Source organism: Dromiciops gliroides, chromosome 2, assembly GCF_019393635.1.
Source record: "Dromiciops gliroides isolate mDroGli1 chromosome 2, mDroGli1.pri, whole genome shotgun sequence".
Lineage (NCBI taxonomy): Eukaryota > Metazoa > Chordata > Mammalia > Microbiotheria > Microbiotheriidae > Dromiciops > Dromiciops gliroides.
In genome coordinates this window covers 694,918,964-694,936,598 of record NC_057862.1, presented here as the reverse complement: position 1 = coordinate 694,936,598, position 17,635 = coordinate 694,918,964, and the positions used below count along the sequence as shown (strand labels likewise).

At 47.5% G+C, this 17,635-nt stretch overlaps 1 protein-coding gene across 3 annotated transcripts in view; it reads left to right on the top strand.

Annotated features, from left to right (window-relative positions):
* Positions 1 to 16,416, top strand: part of CYRIA (CYFIP related Rac1 interactor A) — an 87,908-nt gene extending 71,492 nt beyond the window's left edge. For all 3 annotated transcript variants that reach the window (XM_043989619.1, XM_043989618.1, XM_043989617.1), the window contains 9 exons: positions 1,369 to 1,490; positions 4,068 to 4,173; positions 4,718 to 4,854; positions 5,164 to 5,241; positions 8,232 to 8,348; positions 8,438 to 8,517; positions 10,036 to 10,162; positions 11,672 to 11,742; positions 15,624 to 16,416. In XM_043989619.1, the coding sequence (XP_043845554.1) occupies positions 1,369 to 1,490; positions 4,068 to 4,173; positions 4,718 to 4,854; positions 5,164 to 5,241; positions 8,232 to 8,348; positions 8,438 to 8,517; positions 10,036 to 10,162; positions 11,672 to 11,742; positions 15,624 to 15,687 (902 nt within the window). In that variant the 3' untranslated portion in view covers positions 15,688 to 16,416. The remainder of the gene's footprint in view (positions 1 to 1,368; positions 1,491 to 4,067; positions 4,174 to 4,717; positions 4,855 to 5,163; positions 5,242 to 8,231; positions 8,349 to 8,437; positions 8,518 to 10,035; positions 10,163 to 11,671; positions 11,743 to 15,623) is intronic.
* The last annotated feature ends 1,219 nt before the right edge of the window (positions 16,417 to 17,635 follow it).

The following is a 17,635-nucleotide window of genomic DNA, read 5'->3' as shown; positions in this document are numbered from 1 at the left end:
ATGCTGGGGTGTCTTCCTGCCCCAAGAGTCTCCCAAGTTCAATCTATCCTCTTCTCAGCTGTCAAAGTGATCTTCCTAAAACATGAGTCTGACCAATATCACTTCCCTGTTAAATAAACTCTAGTGCATCCCAATCCCTTCCAGAATCAAATATGAAATCCTGTTTTGCACTCAGAGCCTGTCATTAACCCTTTCATTAACCTTCCACTCCCCCAATCTTTCTAGTCTTCTTACACATTAGACTCCCGTCCCCCCAACTCTACCATCCAATGCCACAGGCCTGCCTCCTTGCTATTGCTCAGACACCAGGTATTCTCCCTGGCTGTCCCCCAGGCCTGGAATTCTTTCCTTCCCTATCGCCACCTTCTGGCTTCATTGGTTTTCTTCAAGTTCCAAATAAACTTCCACCTTCTACAGGAAGCCTTTCCCAATCCCCCTTACTGCTAGTGCCTTCCTTCTGGCGATTATCACCAATTGGTCCTGTCTATAGCTTATTTATGTATATTTTCATTTTTCTCTCTTTAGACAGACTGAGAGTGGGCACTGCCCTTGGGTCTAGTTCAGTGCCTGGCTTGTAGTAGGCACCTAACAATGTTTATTTACTAACTAATGTTTGCCTTTCTTTTTACCTCCATTGGCTAAAACAGTTCCTGGCATGTAGTAGGTGCTTTAAAACACTTATCAAGTGACCATTTTTGGTAGCTGAAGGAGATAGGGTCTGTGTCCAGGTTGGGCATTTTACAAATGGAAACCCCATCCATTTGTGCAATTCAGAACTCCTGTAATTTATCATCTATAACTGTACACTCTTGTGTTTGTGTCTCTATCCCCAGATCCCAGCAGAGTGCCTGGAGCATTCCAGACTCTTGGCAAATCTTATTGGTTAATCAGAAAGTTGCCTGGGTTGGGAGAGGGGGTCAGTGACTTGGCCATGATCACAAAGTTGGTATATATCCTAGGCAGAAAGTTTGTCTCAATCGAAGTCTCACACTTGGGAGACACTCAGCCCATGCATCTGGAATTTAATTGAGTCTACCCCATTAAACTGTATACTCATAGAAATGGACATGTGGTGGTTTTCACATCTGTGTCCCAAAGGGCCAAACAGAGGGCCATGCACACAGTCAGTGCTCACTTAAAGAAGGTTTGTAGACTTGAAAATTCCTATTTTCTCAGCCGACTTTTGGTCCTCGTGGTTTAGTCTAGTCTTGAAAAGGCGAGATCCCGAAGCATGAGAAGACATTGTTCTCACTCTGAGGATATCGCCCTAAGGAGGCTTGAAAGGCCTTTCCCTGGCAAGGTTGTGGGAAGCTGACGCTGTGTATGTCTGTGTGTCTGTGTGTCTGTCCTGTTTTCCATGTTGCTTAGATGCTCAGCCCACGGAGGGTGAGAGGGAAATCTGGAACCAGGTCAGTGCCGTCCTCCAGGATTCAGAGAGCATTCTCACAGACCTGCAGGCTTACAAAGGCGCCGGCCAGGAGATCCGGGATGTGAGTAGGTCAAGCCAACGATAATATTGTCCTGACAACGGTAAAGGGGGGACGGGGAGCGGGGAGGGAGGGAGGGAATGAAGTCATCGCTGCAGTATTTCCTAGAATCCTGGAAAGAACAGGGGATGTAATGTGCATTTAAGCCAATGGATGAATGGCCCCTTTTATTTTAGGAAATTCATCCCACCAGACGTCGTATCCACCCCTTACCCCCACATCCCGACATGCACACTCGGGTTCAATATCCACCATTCGCATAACGATTTAGTGTTCCAGCCTTGGCTTGCCAGAGTCATTAACCAGTCGACTCTTTAAGGAAAACAAACGTGATGATAAGTCTAGTTTCTAGCAACTCCTTCCCATTCTAGGCAGTGTGGCTGGTACTGCCAACCCCACATCACAGGTGGTGCTGCTGCTGTCTGTCCAGGTGTTTCCCCTTCAGGTCATCCCAGGACCACAAATGTAGAGCTAAAAGAGACTGTCGGTGTCAGTTCGTCCAATCTCCCTGTTTTACGGATGATCAAAGTGAGGCCAGAGATTACCCCGGCACCAAGTGGCAGGGCCTGAATCCCAATCAAGGTCTTCTAAATACAAATCCACCATTCCTGTTGACTGCCCAGCCCCCACCCCTCCACCCCGCCTCCAGCCCATTCCCCTCCTATCATGGTAGTGTTTTGTGGGTATAAAATAAAGGGAGTTTTCTCAGGTTGGCCTTCAGGGCCCTCGGTAACCTGGCCCAGCCTCCTTGGCAGCCTTGTTCCTGATCACTTCCCTTCACACGTTCTGTATTCCAGCCAAAGTGACCTTACTTGCTATTCCCCAAACTCAGCCTTCCATCTTCAGACTCTACATTGACGTGGCTCCCCCCCCACTTCTGAGAGCGTACCACTGGCACAGGCTGCCATCCATTCTCAGAATGTGCCATTGGCATGACTGCCCCCTGTTCTGAGAGGGCACCCTTCCTTCTCCCTGTATCTCAGAATCATTCTGTGCCTTCAGAGATGGCTGTCTTTAGGTGTTGCCTCCTCCAGGAAGTTCCTTTGATTTCCTCATTTGTGAGTGGTTCCTCCCTCCTGAAATAGCATTGGAGTTATTTGATGTATATATGCTGTAGCCTCCTAGAAAGTTCACTGAGGGCAGGGCCTTCTTGGTTTTGGCTTTGAATCCTTGATACCTAGGACAGTGCCTGGCACAATATTCATTCATTTATTCATTCATTGAACAAGTATTTATAGTACAGTGCCTGGCCCACAGTAAGCACTTGCTAAATGGACTGAGTTTGCATCTGTTGGGTACCAGGCACTGCAGGGTGCACAGCATACAGGTATAGAGGTCAAATGGCCTCTGCCATCAAGCACCTTACATTCCATCGGGGTGCTTCCATCCATCAGAATTCCCCACTTCCAACACTCAAAGGAAATTATTTTCAAGAGCAAAAGACTCATGGTGTTCTTTGTACCAGAAGGAGGTCTACATTTGCTCTTTCAGAATACCTCCCCCTGAAACCCTGCAAGGAAAGGTGTGAAAGACTCCTTCAGGCTCATGTTAGTAGCAGACTGGTGGAGGGGAGGAGGAAGGGAGGAAGTTTTCAGAATGTCCATTTCTGGTCTGGTTCTTCAAGGGGAGCTAATGAACCATCACGCAGGCAGTCGCCTTGTCACAGAATATGACATTGGCCATGTAGGCTCTATCTTGGTGCCTTGCACATAGCAGATCCTAAGAAGTGTTTGTAGGCAAAAGAATTGAATTCTAGAGTTGTTATTTTACTATCTTGCCCCAAAACTATAACCTAGAATGTGAAACTTAGAACAGAGAATGTTAGAATGAGAACACAGAACTTCAGGATATAGGGTGTTTGTGCAAGAAATTATCTTGGGACATAGAATGTGAAAGATGACAACAATCTTGAAATATATACAAGGTATTCCAAAAGTCTTAGGGCTAGCAACTAAATAATGTTAGAATTGGAAATGAAATAATTTTAGGACTTAGACCTTTAAAACATAGAATATTAAAATGGAAGTGACCTTAGAACATAAAATGTTAACTTTAGAACATACAGTATTAGAACTGGGATGTACTTTAGGACCTAGATGTCTGGAATATGCAAAGTTAGAAACTAAAGAGACCTTAGAACATGGAATCTAATCATCCTAAAAGCTAAAAAAATAAAAGGAGCCTTAGCTTGTAGAATATTAGAACTTGAAGATTCCTTAGAACCTAGAACTTTAGAACACAGAATATGAGAGTAAGAAAGTATTCTCTGCACATTTAAGTTTTTCCATCATATGAATAACACTAATAATTTCATGTCTTGGAGGGGTAGAGACAGATGCTCAACCTGAGATTTCAAATCAAAGGGAGCTCCTCCCCCATAAAGAAAATCCCTCTACCAAAGCATGTTGGCATCTTTTCCATGGTTTGAACCTTAGAGCATTGTCCAGGTGCCCAGAGATATTGTGTTATTCACCCAGGGTCACACAGCCACTATGTTTCAGAGACAGTACTTGAACTCAGGCCTTCTTGGCTCAGAGGCTGCTTCTCTATCCACAACATTCCATGGCCTCTCCCTTATAGGCAATCCAAAATCCCAATGACATCCAGCTGCAAGAAAAGGCTTGGAATGCAGTCTGTCCCCTTGTTGTCCGGCTGAAGAGGTTCTATGAATTTTCTATCCGTCTTGGTGAGTTCTCATTTTGACTTCATTTTATTTATTTATTATTTAATCTCAAATTTGATGCTTTGATACTCTTCTGAAGGTGACTCCCATGTATGGAGCACCACCCACTTGTAGAAATTGTTCTTTGGGAGCCAAACTTCCTTGGAAGGTCAATGGTACAATGATTATTGTTCCCTTTTTGGAAAGGAGGAAACCAAGGCACAGAGAGTGCTCAACTCCTAGCCCCCTCCTAGCCCAACACACAATCTTCCTGCCTTCACCCTACTTCCACAAGCTCACAGGGAGAAAGAGAAACCAGGCTACTTCTGAGACAGAAGCTCATAGCATGAGAGCTCAGAAGGACTTTAGAGGCCCCTGGCTCCAATCACTTCATTTGAAAAGAAGGACACAGAGAGGGGCAGAGATTTTTCCAGGTTCCACAGCAGAAGGTGCAAGGCTTGATGTTGGAGCCCATCCCCTCTACCTTCAAACCCACTTCTCTTTCCCCTGAGTCGGGGCTGACCTTCAGGAAAGGAGCCTGTTGTGTGTTCATGGCTTTGCCTTTCAGAGAAAGCTCTGCAGAATCTACTGGAATGCCTGACGTGCCCACCCTACACCCCCACCCAGCACCTAGAGCGAGAACAGGCTCTGGCCAAGGAATTTGCTGAGATCCTCCACTTTACCCTACGCTTTGATGAACTGAAGGTGAGGCAAGGGCTGCTGTCCTTGGTGCTCCCCGGGGCATCTTTGTAGCCACTCTGGTGCAGAGGGTCTCAACAGGAGATAGGTATCAGGAAGTTCATAAATGTGGATGGGAATTCAGTTCTAACCTTTAACTGAAACCCATCATTTCCTTGAATTATGAACTTTGGTAACAAGCTGCAGTAGACTTTGGCTTCACCAGGTGGCCGAAGGGCTCCAGGAGCACACAAAAGATGAAGGGGTTGGGCTCCAGCTGCACCATGCCCTTCCCATCTGGCCCGGCCAATGCTTGTCTTCTCTGTCTCCTTCCAGATGAGAAACCCCGCGATACAAAATGATTTCAGCTACTACAGGAGGACGATAAGCCGCAATCGGATCAACAATATGCACGTAAGCATGCAGGTTTTGGTGGTGGAATGACATGAGTCTATTTTTTTCCATTTTTCTACTTTGGGGGAGAGGTTTGAGAGAAAGATATAGAAAGAAAAATGGTGGTCACCCTACTTAAAAACTATTTCTTAAATAAATTGTTGTGGATGTCTTTTATCTTTGCATCACCTACATACACCCCTGAAAAAAATCACCTAGCCCTTATCATAATTATAAAGTGAGAAAGAAAAAAAAGATTCAGCAAAACTAACAAATGTTGTAAAAAAAAACCAATATCCTATGTTGTATATCACACCCATACATCCCACCTATCCACCCAGGGAATGCTTTCTCATTTCTCTTCCCTGGAATGAATCATCTCACAACACTGACCTTAGGTTGCTTTGTGGTTGTTCTTTCCATTGACTTGGCAGTGGTCTATGTGAATTAGTATTATTGTTCCTACTTCCTTCACTTTGTATCAGCTCATATAGCTCTTTTCATTCTTCTTGGTATCCATCATATATATCTTTTCTTACAGCACAGTAATATTCCATTATTTTCATGTACCACAACTGGTTTAACCTTCCCCTAATCAGTGGACATCTATGTTGTTTCTAGTTCTTTGCTATCACAAAATGTGCTGGTGTAAATATTTTGGCATATATTAGGCTTTTCTTTTTCACTTCTTTCCAATGAATTATACTTACCAATAGAATCTATAGGTCAAAGGGTATGGGCATTTTGTTAACTCTCAGCATAATTCTAGATTACTTTCCAGAATGGGTTAATTCACAATTCCATGAACAATGTATTAGTTATCCTTGAAAAATATTTATTAAAGATTTAATGTGTACAACAACCCATCTGAGTCTATGTTAGGGGTAAGAGGAATATAGTTCCTACCCTCATGGAGTTTACACTCTTCTTGGTGAAGGGGGCATGTGACATATATATATATATATATATATATATATATATATATATATATATATATATATATGTGTGTGTGTGTGTATGTATGTATGTATATATAACTACCATACAAGGTATGGGGGGAAAGAGGTGTAGACAAAGATCCATGTAGATGTGAGGAAAGATTAATTCCTACTCGCTGAGTAGAATAAAGAAGACTTCATGGAGAAGGTGGAAACTGAATTTGGTCTTCAAGAAGGATTTCAGCAGGCTGATGAGAGGAGGGAGAACATTTTAGTCATTGGACATGGCATCCATGGATATACAAGTGGGAGAAAGCAGGTGAAGCTCATGGAATAATTAGGTTCCCGTAAGACTGGAATGCCGGCTTTATAAGGGGCTAGTATGAAATAAATCTACAAATGCAGGTTGGGGGGTAGTGTGGGTATGGAAGGGATAGCTTAAATACTAGCCTTAGAATTTTGTCTTTTAACCAATAGGCACTAGGGAACTACTGACGATTTTTATACAGAAGTGTGTTATGGTTGGACTTCTATTATAGAAAGATTATTTGGGCATCCTTGAAAGGATGGACTGGCTAGAGAAGAGACTATAAGTTGGGAGTCCATTATAATAGTCTATTGAGAAATTATGAGGCTAAATTAAGATGGCAGTCAGGTAAGTGGAGAAAAGGAATGGGTGGAGAAGATGTTGTGGAGTAAGACTTGACAAGACTTGTTGAGTTATTGTGTGAAATAGAGCAAAGAGTCAAGAATTACCATGAACCAGGTAGAAAGACTTGGAATGTGATGGGAATTGGGGAGGATATATTAGCTGTCATCAAGTATTTGAAGGGCTGGCCATTGAGAGAGGGATGAGCCTTGTTCTGCTTGGCCTCCAGGACCGAACCAGAAGCAATTGGGGGAAGCTTCAAAGAGACAGATTTAGGCTAGATGCCAGGAAGAACTTACCAGCAATGAGAATTGTTTTCAAGTGAAATAAACCACCTCAAGGGTGGTGGGTTCTCCCTTAGGAGGCCTTGAAAGCAAGGCTGGAGGATCCGATGTTGAGGATGTTGTAGAAGAAAGAATTAATCAGCTGAAATTGGAACTGGGGGAGCCTGGAGAATCTTCCAGCTCTAAGATGTAATGCATTTTTAATGAGATTCCATCCCTGTGAAGGTGCCCTCAACAGAAATAGGCTTTTATCAAAGGAGGGAGACAGGTCTCCCAGGTCTGTTTTGACCATGTTAAATTTGAAATGGTGATGGGACATCCTGGTGGAGATATTGTGCAGGTAGCTGGTGATGGGAACATGACTTCTGGGGGTGAAGGATGGGCTGGACCCCTGGATCTGGAAGTCATCTGTATAGAAGCTATGGGGGTGGGGAGGGAGAGGTAGATAGACAAACAGACACTGATGTGAGGTAGACATAGAATTCAGCCAACATTTATTAGGCACCTGCTCTATGCATGGCATTATGATAAATGACAAGGCTATGTGGTGCAGTGGGAGAATCGCTGGATCAATAATCAGGGATCCTGAGTTCAAATTCTATTTCCCCTCCTTATTGCTTTTGTTACCTTGGGCAAGTCACTTTTCATCTCTTGACCTCAGCTGCCTTTTCTGTAAAATGATCTTGATCTCTGAGGTCCCCTCCAGGTCTAATTCTGTGAATCCGTAAAAAATAAATAAATGCATCCAAAGATACAACGCAATCCTTGTTTTGGCTTAGAGTCTAACTGGGGCAGAATGACATCATGAATCAGAAGGGGTCTGGATTTGGAGTTAGGAGCTCGGTTAGACACCTGGCTGTACCTCCCTGTGTGGCCTTGGGTAAGTCACTGCATCATGACTTTGCTCATCTGTGAAATGAAAGGGTTTCCCTAGGGTCACTCCTATTCCACGTTTACAGGATGAAATCACTATAACATAAAGAGGGTGTGATGATGAAGGGTCAGGGCTCTAGAGCCAGCAAAAGAGACTCAAAATCAGGTCCTCGCACTCAGGTACAGAACTCAGGCCACTACAACCCACTGCCCAGCAGCCGGGAGCCCCTTTTTATAAATCCACTCTTCTCCCCTTCCGTCCATCAGCTAGACATTGAAAATGAAGTCAACAATGAGATGGCCAACCGAATGTCCCTCTTCTATGCAGAGGCCACACCGATGTTGAAGACCCTTAGCAATGCCACAACATACTTTGTCTCCGAGGTGAGTCTCCTTGATCAGGGAGGTTGGGGGGTGGGACTTAGATGACAGGACTCATGGGATTCTTCTTGTGTCTTGTGTCTCCATTTTAGAACAAAACCCTGCCCATTGAAAACACAACAGACTGCCTGAGCACCATGATAAGTGTGTGTAAAGTCATGCTGGAAACCCCGTAAGTGAGAGAGGAGGGTGGCAGTGGCCTCGTGGCCTGTGCTGAGTGTCTGCTGGATCATTTGTCACTGAGTGTGGGGGAGGTGGATAGAAAGCCCCTCAAAGGACCAGGGCACTATTGGAAGGTGACGTTGGGTGCTTGGATCATCTTCCCATGGCCCATCTGAGCTTGGAGCTCTCATCTAGGAGATTCCCACTGGTGATGAGGGTCCCTGAGGGATAGTAAAAGGAGCCCTGAACCTGGAGTCCGGAGGATCTGGGTTCTGGCTATGTGGTCATGCCTAGCCACTTGACCTGTGAGCCTCAGTTTCCCCATCTGTAAAATAAGAGTATCTTCCTTACAGGGTGGTTTTCTATGCATTCTTTTGACTTCCTGGTTACCAGTAGTTGTGCAAATAATCAGGATTTCAAGCCTGCCTCTGTATCCAGAAAAGGGATTTTTCACTGGATTTCTGGATTTCTCCTAGCATTCCTATTGCAAGCTACTGTGTGGCAGACAAGTAAATCCAAGCACAGGGTAGGCATTTTATTTGAACTCTGGCACAGAGAGCTATGAGAATGCTAATAAAAAGAACTCCTTTTTCTTTAGCATGTAAAAGGTCAGGAGATCCTGGATCTAAAGTCAGACGTGACCTTGGAAGTCACTGAGGTCAACTGCATCTTTGTATAGACCAGAAGGGCAGTAGTGTCTGAGAAGGGATTCAAACCCAGGTCTCCTGACTCCAGAGCCAGTGTTTGCTGCTTCTGGATGTGCAAAGTGCCTTCCTTACAACCAAACTGTGAGGTTGGGCAGTGACCCATTTTACAGAAGGGGAAACTGAGTCCTAAAGAGGAGGAGTGACTTGCCTGTGGTAACGCAGCCCAATACCATTTACACTGCAACTTTCTCTTCATACAAAAGTTGTTTGTTTTGCTTTGTGGTTACTTCCCAACCCCAAACAACATTATCTGGATTTTTCTCCAATCTCTGTTTGACTTGGGGCATGGAGACCACCAGCTTACCCCTAGTGAGCACGCAGAATGCAGGCAGTGTCCTCAGGCTATCTGGCTGCTGCTTGGTTGCCTTTTCCTCTGGCCCCACCCTGATCCATGCTCCCTGTTTCCAGGAGATAAGGTCCTGCTGAGGACCTTCTGTTGGCAGAAGCCAGATTCTTTTGCCTCCATCCCAGAGTCATTATTCTCAATAATCTTGGGCAGCAGGAGGGACACACTATAAAATAACTACAGTTAATGGGCATTAGCAGGAAGACAGTAATTCCCTGTCCAGGGTGGCATGGAGAATATTTCTCTCCCTCCTCATTTCCCATCTGCTCTGTCTTGGTCTGCCTGGCCAGAGGATCAGTTCTTGGCCAGTGATCAGTGGTAGACTTGCTGGTGGCTTATCACCTTCACTGTGGGTCTGGGCATGTCCAAAAGCAAGAACTAGAATGACATCAGGTAGCCAGGACTGGGATGCTCTGATCACTGGGCTTGGGGGTGAAGCAGAGCTGGGCTCATGGGCATTTCCTCTGTGTGCCAGAGAGTACCGGAGCAGATTCACCAGTGAAGAAACGCTACTGTTCTGTATGCGAGTTATGGTCGGCGTCATCATCCTCTATGACCACGTGCACCCAGTGGGGGCTTTCTGCAAGACGTCCAAGATTGATGTAAGGACCCATGGGAGGCCAGCCTTGTGAGCCAACAGCCTTTCAATGGATCTCTCAGGGTAGTCAGGGCACTCTTCTAGAAGTCTAAGAGAGGACCTAACAAAATGTTTTATGGGAAAGATACCTCTGGTTTTGAGGCTTGCCATGTCCCTATGGAGCAGAAGTGCTGGAGAATCTAGAGATGAGCCTGGTCAGTCCACTGGGCTGGCATGGCTGATGTTTGGTGACCAGCAAGGAAAGACCCTTCTATATGGACAGGGGTCCTAGCCCAGCAGGGGAGAGATGGAGGGTGGGAGAGAGAGGGAGAGAGAGATGAGGAGTGAGAAGGAGACAGAGGGAGACAGAGTCAGACAGACAGAAGGTGGGGGAGAGACAGACACAGAAATAGAGACAGACAGTGATAGAGACAGTGGAAAGACGAGAGAGAGAGAGAGAGAGAGAGAGAGAGAGAGAGAGAGAGAGAGAGAGAGAGAGAGAGAGAGAGAGAGAGAGAGAGAGAGAGAGAGAGAAGAGATGATAATGTTTCACAAATTAAGCACTTAGACTATGCAGGTGTTCTCAGTTCTTCTCATCTGGATTCACATAGTCATAAAGTAGAAAACAACATGAATATTAGCACCAGAAGGGACAAACAATCAGCCCCCACCTGCCTTTTCAAACCCTCCCCTGCCCCTTCCTTTTCCCTTGGCCCCAGGGGGACCGCATACAAGCATTCTCTTCCCCTCTAAAACTTTTCCACCCATTAGCCTTCTTATCTCCTCTATCCCCCTAACCACAAATCCCATGCCTTAGTATAGCCTGTCTCAACTGGGTGTTAGGAAGAAAGCAAGCTAATTAAAGTAATTCACTCTAAGGTGTGATTGACTGTACGTCCAGGAACCATCATGGGGCATTGGTTGTTCAAACAAGCAGGCTTACTGCCACCAGATGGCGCTCTAATCATGGGATTTCAGTCCAAAGCCTGGTGAGGGTCAAGCTGGGGTGGTCTTGTTGGGAAATCTGGCCCTGAAGCCAGCTCTTCTCCACCACCCTGCCCACAGCTGCTCCTTTTCCTCCTGACTCTGCTCTCTTTCCACCATGAACCCACAGAGGTAAAGGGAGTGCAGTATAATGGTTGGAGCCCCGCATTCATAGTTAGAAGGCTGAGCCAGGAGGCAGTGGGTTCCAGCTACATGGCTTTAAGCAAAGGCTGGAGGCCAACTCTTGGGTTTGTTATGAAGAGGACTCTTGTTAGGTCCTGGCTGACCCAGATGGCCTCTGTAGTTCTGGGTTCTGAGACTTTGGGCTTCTGATGCTGTGACCCAGAGTCCCGGCCATCTCTGTGACTTTGGCCAAGGCCCTTCCCCTCCTTGGCTCCCTTCACCTCCGTGTAAACTAAAGGAGGTGATTGTATCCATCGAGATGAGATTCAGTGTCCCCTGGGGACTTTTGTGCTGTGGCCTGTCTTGTGGTGTTTGTCTTCCTGACCTCCGAATCCCCAGTGTGCTTGACCAGCATTTCTTCTCCCAGATGAAAGGTTGCATTAAAGTCCTGAAGGAACAGCCCCCAGACAGCGTGGAAGGCCTCCTGAATGCCCTCAGGTAAGCAGAGATAAGGGGCAGAGCTGGGAAGGGGTTCAGAACCACTTTGGGAGAGACTTGAGAATGCAGAACATTAGAACTGAAGGGAACCTTGCATCTTAGGAAAGAGAGGATGCCTCAGCCTGAAGGGCACTGAGGACACCCAACGTTCTGGCTCCAAGGAGAATCAGCAGGTAGAACATAGCATGTCAGCACTGGGAGGGACCTTTGTCAGAGAAAACAGAAAGAATGAAAGTATTTATTGAGGGCTTGCTCTGTGCCAAAGACAGTGCTGAGCCCTGGAAATAGAAGAGTGAGGAGGTCGCTCATCTCAAATCAAGTCAACAAGCATTTATTAAGCACCTACTATGTGCCGGGCATTGTGTCAAATGCTGTTGTTTGTCCTTTGTTCTCGAAAAAGACCATGACGTCAGAGTGATGTCATGACTTACAGTGAATTGGATTTAAGTGAGGGAGAGCTGTGAAAGTCACCAGCCTCACTCTTTCCTCCAGAGCCAACTGGGTGCAGCAACAAGATACATACATCAGGACGACGGGAGATGGCCCTGGATGTTTAAGGCAATTGGGGTTAAGGGACCTGCCCAGGGTCACACAGCTGAGTGCTAGGGATTCAGAGACAGGCAGAAAACAGTCCCTGAACCCAGGGAGCTCAAAGTCTAACGGAGGAGAAAACAGATAAACAATTCTATACAAACAAAATGCAGAGAAGATGAATGGAAGATGTCTTTGTTGCTGTTTGCCCTTCGTTCTTGAAGAGGACCATGACAGATCTGGTGACTTGCAGTGAATTGGACGTAAGTGAGGGAAGGCTGTGCAAAGTCACCAGCCTCCCTCTCTCCCCCAGACCCATCTGGGTCCAGTGACAAGCTATGGATCAGGGTGACTGGAGCTGGCCCCGGATGCAGGGGGAGACCTTGGCCTTTGATAATTTCAGAGGAAAGACACCAGCACTGAAGACCATGAGAGAGACGTCTTGTAAGGCGTAAGAAGGTGGGGGAGGGAGGGCCCAGGTCCGAAGGGCTGTAAAAAAGCCAGAGAAGATTTTGCGCTCGATCCTGCAGGGGCAGGAGGCCGATGGACTTTACTGGAGAGGGAACATTGGGAGCATCAGCCTGACACTGAGTGGGGAAGGGAACTCAGTGAGGAGAGACCTGAAGGCGAGGAGCCAGTCCCGGGCTGGGGTGATCGTCAGGCTGCCGGGCAACTGTGCCAGGGCAGGAATAGCCTCAGACTTGGGAAGGGACAAGAGATGCGGAATCAGCAGGCCTTGGCAACAGTGAGTCCTCTTTGAAAATAAAGGGGAATTGGGGCAGCTAGATGGCGCAGTGGATAGAGCACCGGCCCTGGATTCAGGAGTACCTGAGTTCAAATCCGGCCTCAGACACTTAACACTTACTAGCTGTGTGACCCTGGGCAAGTCACTTAACCCCAATTGCCTTACTAAAAAAAAAAAAAAGAAAGAAAAGAAAGGGGAATGGAGCCCCACCTCTGCGGCCTCAGAAGACACGGAGAGCCGCTCAGCCTCCAGCCCCGTGGACCCGCCAGCTTGTGGAGGCCTCCATCTCCTTGTCTGTGAAGTCATGAGCATGTTCTAAATGACCCGGAGAGGATCAAGGAGAAGCCAGGGGGGCAGCAGTGCCAAAGGCTGCAGAGAGGTCAAGGCGGATGAGGATTGGGGATCAGCAGTCACAGTGGTATGGGAGAATGACGGGTCAGGAGCCGGATCATACGGGGCTCAGAAGCAGGTGAGAAGAGAGGATGTGGAAGCATCAATCGGAGCTGGCCACTTTGAATTGTAACAAGAAAAGGGAGGAAAGATGTGGGGTCATAGCCAATGGGGATGGAAGGATCATGTCAGGGGGTTTGAGATTTGGGGAGACCAAACTTATTTGTAGGGGTAGAAGAGGGAAGCATCCAATAGACCAGGGAGCAAGGTGAAGATTGATTAGCAAAGAGTAGAAAATAATAAAAGGGCCAGTAAGATGGTACCATAGAATATAAAGTGCTAGGCCTGGAGTCAGGAAAAGACCTGACGTGCTTGGGGATAATCTAGTCTATTCCCTTTTTCTAAAATCAGAATTTTGAGGCCTAGGTGGAGCAAATGACTTGGCCAAGGTGATACATTAAACTAGGGGCAGAAGAACCAGGTTTTATGGGCCTCTCTCTGCCACACTAATCACTCAGAACCTCAACCAGCTTGTGTGGACCACACCCTGGCTAGGGCAGAAGGCAGGGCCTCAAGGTGCTGGGCCTAGATCCTTCTGGTTCCCAGTCTGTCTTCTGGCTCTTCACCACAACTGAAGGAATACCCCAGTGACTGAGATCACAGGTCACAGAATCATCCATGGAGAGCTGGGGCCTCTGAGGTCATCCAGTCTGGCTCCCTCTGTACAGAGAAGGGAGCAGAGGCCCAGAGAGGAGGCAAAGAATCACAGACTCGGAGCTGGAAAGCACTTCAGAGGCCCTGGAGGCCAACCCCTCATTCCATAGGGGAAGGGATGACGCCCACCCTGGGAAGGCAAGTTAGAAGATCAGCCCCCTGAAAGCAGGGATTGTTTCTTTCTTTGCCCTTGTATCTCCTGTGTCCCGTACCCAGAACACCTCCCACAAATGCCCATCGGCCAATGATCCAAGATGACATGGGGAGCAGAGGAGGGACATGAACCCTGTTCTCCAGCTACAATCTAACACTGGGGGTCACGTGGCCTGTCTTCCAAGTCCAGACATTCCCTTTCTCCCTCCGGGAGATGGACCTTGTTGTAGACAGCATTTCACAGTGAGGGATGGTCTTCCTTTGGCTATGAGGTCAAATGGGGCATGGTCTTCATGAATGGGGGTTGGGGCTGGGGAGCATCTTCCTCGGTGGAAAGGGCACCCACAGGGAAAACATCCTGGGTTCTTAAATAATTCAGTAGGAGTTTCCTGTCCAAGGAATTCTTGCATTAATGATCCTGTCTTGAAAGGCCCTTGTTGGGTGGTGGGGACAGGAGGTCTGGAACATTCTTCAGAAGACTCTGGGATTTCTATCTGGAAATGGCCTCAAGGCTAATCGAGCATTATACAAAGGTCTCACTATCCCCGATTTACAAAAGAGGAAACCAAGGCACAGAGAAGGAAACTAACATACAAGAGGTCACGCTCTGACCTCAAGTCTGGGATGCCCTGTCGTAGGCCTGTTGCTGGAATAGAAATCAAGTCCTTGGTCTGAATACAGGCCCATTCTTGGAGGGGCTTTCACATGGAAAAGAAGCAGCAAAGCCTAGTGAAGAGACACCCAGCCTTGGAGTCAGGGGGTCCCAAGGTCAAGCCCCCCCCCCACATGTGTTGGCTGTATGACCCTGGGCAAGTCACTTAGCCGTCAGTGTACAAGGCAGTTCTTCGGGACCGTCCCTTGCTCCATTGCAGATGAATGCTGATGAAGTCCCATACTGGGGAGCTTCCCACACTTATATAATCACAAGTCCAAGATGAGAACCCCAGGAGAGGGGTGGCAGAGGGATTATCTTCCTTCTGCTTAGCCCCAGGCTGGGGTAGAACAAGCAGCAATGGGGGCAAATGGCAAAGAGGCAGATTAAAGTCAATGGGTTAGGTGAAATTGCTGAGTAAATGAAGCTTTGGTCCCAAGTAGAACGTGCTGCCTTGGGGAACTACTAGGAGTCACAGGACCTGGGTTCAAATACTAACTCCTGAGGTGACCCTGGACAAGTCATTTGACCTCCCTGAGCCTCAGTTTCCTCCTCTGTACAATGAAGGGGTTGGACTAGGTGTCTCTGAAGTCCTGTCTAGCCCCGAGATGCTGGGATCCTGTCCTAGCTGGGTCTGAAAGCATCAGACTCTGACCTTTGGGCTTCAGTCTAATTCGGGCTTGCTTCCCCCACCAGGTTCACTACAAAGCACCTGAATGATGAGTCGACCTCCAAACAGATCCGAGCCATGCTCCAGTAGAGGCCTCACTGCCCGGAGGATCCCACCGGGGCCTTGACCTCAGAAGATGTAGATGTTTACATAATTTAATACAGATTTATGTTAATACTTGTGTATTTACATAACCATTTCCTTCCTGTCATTGAGATGTATGGCCCTGCGGTCCTAACCTGACTGATTCTAGCAGGCCTTAGTGAGACATAAATTTCCTCCCCAGCCCTCCCCTTGACCTTCAGACAGACAAGCCCCACGGCCCCACAGGCCTGGGAGAAGTGAGGCTTTGTGCTTTCTGTTCAGGAGATCCTGTCACTGGACCTTCAGCTGTCGGAAATCCCTCCCTCTCTGTGGTAGCCCTTCCTTCCCTGTCGCCCTGTCTTTGGGAAAGAAATAGAGTGGAAGAAGCCAAGCGAGGGCCCATTCCTGTCTCAGTTGGGCTTCAAGCAAGGCAGATGTTCCCCTGAGACAGGAACTCAGTTTACCCCAAACGTTTAAAAAATGAAAGTAAAAGAGGTTGTGTGTGGAGACAATGGAGCTGGTAAGTATTATGACTGGCTCCTTCTTCCACGGAAGGCCACCCAACACACTACGTTGTGGTGTCCATCTCTTGGCTGGCACTCGGGAGGTGCCCCGGGGCATCAGCATTCCTCTCATTCTTCGGGATGGATTTTTTCTCTCCACCAGCAGAGCCAAGCAGCAACCCAGAGTTACAATCGCTTGGGGATCGTGGGGAGAGCAAGCCCCTCTGCCCCCCTCCCCCCCCTCTCAGACACATCAGCTGAGCCCTCGGACTTCCAGATCATCTTGCTTTGAAGGGTCTCAAGAGTCAGGAAGTTCCTCTTCAGGGCCAGGTCCTTCTTCTGGGCATCAAGCACGTTGTGCAATGAGAGGGGCCCTGGTTTCCACCACCCTTCAGTGAGGAGCCCCAGGGAATACACAACCCTCCATCAAAACAGGTGTAGGGGAGCAGCGAGATAAGGCTTCTGGGTAACCGAAGGCTGTTTTCTGGTTTTGTCAGAGGCCTATTCCTCTGGAATCGGTTCCTAGAATTCTTCTCCCAGTGTCTGAGGCCTCCTTGTTGCCTCATGAACAAGGTTTCCTGGAGGATGGAGGATCCCACAGGGCCCTATGAGCATCATCCAGGAGGGACTATAGGAAGCAGAGGCACACGCATGGCATCTCATCAACTTCTCGTTTTACTGATCAGGAGACTGAGGCACAAACAGAGGTCATTCCCAGCAAACCAGAGCATGTATGGAGGGTATCTGGTCCCCATCCAGTGTCTCACCACCCACTGCTCCCAGGGGCATCAATGTGACTTGGAGGCACTGAGGGATGGGCCCACGTTTCATGGTGCTGAGTCTGGAGCAGGAAAAAGCCAGATTCCACCCCCTCCTCAGACACATAGTGGCCAGGGGAGTCACTTTACCTCTTTCTGACTCGTTTTCTTCATATGTAAAGTGGGGCTAATAAGAGCACCTACCTCCCAGAGTCATGGTGAAGAGCAGGGAGCTATTATTTGTCAAGTACTCAGCAAACCTTCAAGCACCATAGAAATGTGAGCTAGTGTAATTTATTTCATTGAAATGACTCCAGATCATCACCATGGTAGGAAATAGAGGGGGACGCACGGGTCCATTCTCGAACGGAAGCCTGATACGGGCTTATTTGGTGGTCATTGGCCAGATTCTCCTAAGGGATAATTCCAGTTAATTCTCTTTGGCCTGAGTCCTCAGAATGAGCAGGACATTCATGCCTTTGGTGGCAAAGTGTGAGTGATGAGCTCTTTCAGCCCTGCCTGCTCAAAGGGAAGGGAACACACCCAAGAGACAAGCTTGCCAGCCATCCTAGTGGCTGCACCGTGGGGGCATCTCTGGGCCACACTGGAACCCAAGATCTCGTCCAGTTCCCACCAAAATGGGAACCATTGAGGCTCCTCTCAAGGAAAGACGTTCTGTTCCAAATTGTCCAA